The sequence below is a fragment of the Acanthisitta chloris genome, unplaced genomic scaffold (assembly GCF_000695815.1).
Source record: "Acanthisitta chloris isolate BGI_N310 unplaced genomic scaffold, ASM69581v1 scaffold39649, whole genome shotgun sequence".
Taxonomy (NCBI): domain Eukaryota; kingdom Metazoa; phylum Chordata; class Aves; order Passeriformes; family Acanthisittidae; genus Acanthisitta; species Acanthisitta chloris.
In genome coordinates, this window is record NW_008693786.1 from 1 (window position 1) to 4,830 (window position 4,830).

At 57.2% G+C, this 4,830-nt stretch overlaps 1 protein-coding gene across 1 annotated transcript; it reads left to right on the forward strand.

The window, feature by feature from the left end:
* Window positions 1-202: 202 nt before the first annotated feature.
* On the forward strand, window positions 203-4,459 carry LOC103810283 (hexokinase-2). Its single transcript, XM_009083181.1, has 8 exons — window positions 203-500; window positions 1,245-1,393; window positions 2,086-2,205; window positions 2,296-2,391; window positions 3,009-3,108; window positions 3,198-3,381; window positions 3,620-3,775; window positions 4,222-4,459. The coding sequence occupies exons 1-8, from the start codon at window positions 293-295 to the stop codon at window positions 4,457-4,459; spliced, it is 1,251 nt and encodes a 416-aa protein (XP_009081429.1). The 5' UTR covers window positions 203-292.
* The last annotated feature ends 371 nt before the right edge of the window (window positions 4,460-4,830 follow it).

Genomic DNA, 4,830 nt, shown 5'->3' on the forward strand with positions numbered 1-4,830 from the left:
AGGGACAGGGAGCTGTTCCTACCAGCACAGGGACGGGGACCATGGAGCTGCTCCTGGCAGCAATGGGTACATCTCATCATCTCCAAATGAGCATCTCCCTGGGCACCTTGCTTGGCTCCCAAGGGGTCCCCAGAAGGTGACATGTCCCGTGTGGCACACTCAGGTCCCTCTCCTCCTCCTCCTCCTCCTCCTCAGCTTCGCTCGGCGCCTCCACAAGACGGTGCGGAAGCTGCTGCCGGACTGCGAGATCCGATTCATCCGCTCCGAGGACGGCAGTGGCAAAGGGGCAGCCATGGTGACAGCTGTGGCCTACAGGCTGGATGCCCAGCACAAGGCCAGGCAGAAGATCCTCGAGGCCCTCAAGCTGAGCCATGAGCAGCTGCTGGAGGTGAAGGCAAGGATGAGGATAGAGATGGAGAAAGGGCTGGGCAAGGAGACACACGAGGAGGCGACGGTGAAAATGCTGCCGACCTACGTGTGCTCAACTCCAGATGGGACAGGTGATGCATCCTGTGTGTGAATCCACCTGTGTGTCAGCCCAGAGCCAGCACTGCTGCTCCTGACGTCCCCAGCAAGGGCTGTGCCTTCACCTTCCACCAGCTCCTCGTGGTGGGAGCAGCACAAACCTCCAGGGTGCTTGGGTGAAGTGCTGAGCTCCCAGGACGTGCTGGTCTGACTTCACATGGGGTTTGGCTCTCACTGGGCTCTCCCCACCCTCAGGCTGAGCTCCTGGCTCTGTCTCGGGCCTGACCTTGGCTTGAAGCCTGTGCAGGTTTTGTGTGGGATGTTAATGCCCTTTGTTGGTCCTTCCAACTCAGGATATTCATGATTCTATGTTTTTAAGCCTCATCCTTGCTCTGAGTTGGGAGCAAACCTCTCCATCACTTTCCTTCCTGCTCCCCCTGTTCCCACCTGCTCCTCTCCTCTCCATTCCCAGCCACATAGAATCATAGAATCAACCTGGTTGGAAGAGACCTCCAAGATCATCAAATCCAACCCTACTGTGGTCACTAGACCATGGCACCAAGTGCCACATCCAGTCTCAGCTTGAAAACCTCCAGGGATGGTGAATCCACCTCCTCCCTGGGCAGCACATTGCAATGTCTGACCACTCTCTCCCTAAAAAAATCTCATGTTGCTTTCCAGCCTTCTCTCAGGAAGAGGGCAGGTTTGGGTCTGTTCTGTGCCACTTTCTGGGTGCTCCACACCAGGATCTTTCCTGATAATCCTCCCTTGGCTTGCAGAAAAAGGAGATTTCCTTGCCCTGGACCTGGGAGGAACCAATTTCCGGGTGCTGCTGGTGCGTGTCCGGAATGGGATGCGACGTGGTGTGGAGATGCACAACAAGATCTACTCCATCCCCGTGGAGATCATGCAGGGAACAGGAGAGGAGGTCAGGATGGGCAGCTGGAGGTGGGAAAGGGAATCTCTTCCCTGTGGTGGCTGGAGCAGGGCTGACCATGGAGCTGGCTTTGCCTTTCTAGGGAGCAAAACCAGGAGTGGGGAAGGCTCGTTCTGCCCAAGGCTCAGGAGCTTGGGAAGCTGGAGACTGGTTTTTGGGTTAGAAATGGTGTTATTCCCAGACATGGCTGAACCTTCCTGAATCCCACACACTCCACAAGGGAAGATAAGCATCATCCCAGTTCCCAGAAAAGGAAACCAGAACATGAGCAGTGGGAGATGTCTCCGGAGTGTTACTTGGAAGGAGTTTTGCAAACCCCTCTGGGCAGTGCTCAGGGACTGGGAGTGTCTCTGGCAGACAGGGATCAAGCTCTGGCTCTGGGGATCCCTTGCAGAGGGACATGATTCCCATGTCTTCCCAGGAAAGTTGGTCCCCTCCCTGCTGGCACCTGCAGGGTGGGAGTGCCACGGGGATATGGTCACACTGTGGGTGGGGAAGAGAGTGAAATATGAGTTTTTGGGGTTGCTCACCTCACACAGAGCAGCTGAGCAGTGTCCTGCTCCACTCAAAGTCCTGGGAATGGATTTGGACATTCCAACAGGCCTGGGAAGGGGTTGGCAGGCTGGAATCCAGCTGAGCTCTGGCCATGGTGGTAACATCTCCTTTGGGCTTTGCTCATTCAGCTCTTTGACCACATCGTCCACTGCATCTCCGACTTCCTGGAATACATGGGAATGAAGGGTGTATCCCTCCCACTTGGATTCACCTTCTCCTTCCCTTGCCGGCAGAACAACCTGGATGAGGTAAGCCCAACCCTCCCAGCAGCTTCCAAACCTGCCTGTCCCTCCCACCCAGCACCCCCTGAGGGATTCACTGGGATTTTCCCACAACAGGGAATCCTCCTCAAGTGGACGAAAGGCTTCAAGGCCACAGGCTGTGAGGGTGAGGACGTGGTGGGTCTGCTGAAGGAGGCCATCCACAGGAGGGAGGTGAGTGCCCACGGAGCTGGGAGAAGCTGTGGTCCCAAACAGGATCCCCTTTGCCCCCAGTATAGGCCCAGCTGCTCCCAGTCACCCCAGAATGCTCCCGGTCACCCTCAGTGTGGTTCTAGGTGCTCCCACTGTGTGATCCAACTCACCTCCAGCAGAACTCCAGTGGCTCCCAGGACATCTCAGTTCTCCAAACATGGTCCCAATCACTTCTCCCAGTGACCTTCAGTGTGGTCCCAGTTTCTGCCTTCAGCATGGCTAACTGGCTGTAAAACAAATGATTGGGCTGAGCTGAGGCCTAATGAGCGTTGGGTTTTTCAGCCACCTTGGCTCAGCACCTGAGGTTGGATGTTCTGTGAGCTCTGACCAGTTTGCCCAGAGAAGCTGTGGCTGCTCCATCCCTGGGAGTGTTCCAGGCCAGGCTGGACAGGGCTTGGAGCATCCTTGGCTGGTGGAAGGTGTCCCTGCCCAGGACAATTTGAGCTGTAAAGTCCCTCCTGAAACCCATTCCAGGATTCTGTGATCCCACACTCAGCAGACAGACAAGTCCTTCCCCAGCTGTGGGAGCACAGGAATTCCAAGTCCTCCACAACCCACACAATCCCATCCTTCTGCAGGAATTCGACCTGGACGTGGTGGCAGTGGTGAATGACACAGTTGGCACCATGATGACCTGTGGGTATGAGGATCCCTACTGTGAAGTTGGGCTGATAGTCGGTGAGGAATGAAACTTCCCTACGGAGCTGCCCAAGGCCATGGGGTGCAGGAGGTGTCCCAGGGCTCTCATCCTGCTCCTCTCTCCACAGGCACGGGCAGCAATGCCTGCTACATGGAGGAGATGAGGAACGTGGAGCTGGTGGAGGGGGATGAGGGCAGGATGTGTGTCAACATGGAGTGGGGAGCGTTCGGGGACAGCGGGTGCCTGGACGACATACGGACGGAGTTCGACCTGGCGGTGGATGAGCTGTCCCTCAACCCTGGGAAGCAGAGGTGGGTGGTGGCTCTGGGGGGCTGGAAGGGACCCCTGAGTGTGCAGAAGCAGCTCTGCCCCACCAGCCCCTCGGTGAGTGTCAGGGCAGAGCCTGGTTGGGGACACACCAGTGGATTGGGGACTGTGCTCTGGGCTTGCTCCAGGGGTTGTGTTGAAGGCACATGGAGAGATGGGATCTCCATCCAGCCCCAGTGTTCCTCCCAGTCCTGATGTCCAACCTCATCCTCTCCTTCCCAGGTTTGAGAAGATGATCAGTGGGATGTACCTGGGGGAAATCGTCCGCAACATCCTGATGGATTTCACCAAGCGAGGGCTGCTCTTCCGGGGACGGATCTCGGAGCGGCTGAAGACCAGAGGGATCTTTGAGACCAAGTTCCTGTCCCAGATAGAGAGGTGAGGTCCAGCTGCTGATCAGGGCAGGACTGGAGTTTGGGGAGAGCATTCCCAGGGCTGGTGGGAGAAGTCCCAAGCGCTCGGTGTGGAGTCAGGATGATGCAGGATAAATCAGCACAATCCACGTGGGAGTGTTGGTGTGGAGACATGAGGACACTCTGAGGTTGGCAGCATAGACACCTCTTATCACAGAATCCTAGAATTTTAGGGGTTGGAATGGACGTTATATATCATCTCTGCCCTGGGCAGAGAGGAGCCACATGCTCTGTGGCTGTCACGCTCCAAGTCAATAGCTTAATCCCAAAATAGCTTCCCTCATTAGGGTGTGACACTAGGCCTGAAGGTTAGAGGTGGACTGAGAGTTCCCCCAAGCCATGAGTCCTCTGCAGGATGTAGAGATCCCTGTTGCTCATTCTAACACTTCCTGGCCCTCCTGTCCTTCCCAGTGACTGCCTGGCCCTGCTCCAGGTGCGCTCCATCCTGCAGCACCTGGGCCTGGAGTCCACGTGCGACGACAGCATCATCGTGAAGGAGGTGTGCACGGTGGTGGCGCGGCGCGCGGCACAGCTCTGCGGCGCCGGCATGGCTGCCGTGGTGGACAAGATCCGGGAGAATCGCGGGCTGGACTTCCTCAAGGTCACGGTCGGCGTGGATGGGACACTCTACAAGCTGCACCCTCAGTGAGTGGCTCAGTGGTTTGTGGTTGTTGTGCTCCACGGGGGGATCTGCCCACCTTGGGTGGTTGGGGGGCTCAGGGAAGAGCTTTGTGGGGAGTGGGAGGGGAGAGGAGGTGTTTTAGGGGTGTTCACTGAGGCACAGCAGGAGCCTGTGCTGCTCCCTAAAGGGGAAGAAGACAGGTAAGACAGCAGGGACCTCCCCCCAGTCCCACTGGATCTGACCCAGAGGTGGTGATCAGGTTCAACCAGGAGTCCAAGTCCTGGGGCCGAGGCAGGTCTGAACCAAGAGGTCAGCCCAGCAGCTGGAGGCTGGTGCTGCTGGGCAGAGAGCTTAGATAGGGCTCAGGGGCACATGGGCAGAGGGAGGCTCTGAAGACC

What these genes read in the sequence shown, in the direction of transcription:
- LOC103810283 (XM_009083181.1), top strand. Translation starts at nt 293, where the DNA reads ATGGTGACAGCTGTGGCCTACAGGCTGGATGCCCAGCACAAGGCCAGG. An exon ending in AGGCCATCCACAGGAGGGAG is followed by an intron (nt 2,392 to 3,008) that starts GTGAGTGCCCAC and finishes ATCCTTCTGCAG; the next exon opens with GAATTCGACCTGGACGTGGT. An exon ending in TTCCTGTCCCAGATAGAGAG is followed by an intron (nt 3,776 to 4,221) that starts GTGAGGTCCAGC and finishes TGTCCTTCCCAG; the next exon opens with TGACTGCCTGGCCCTGCTCC.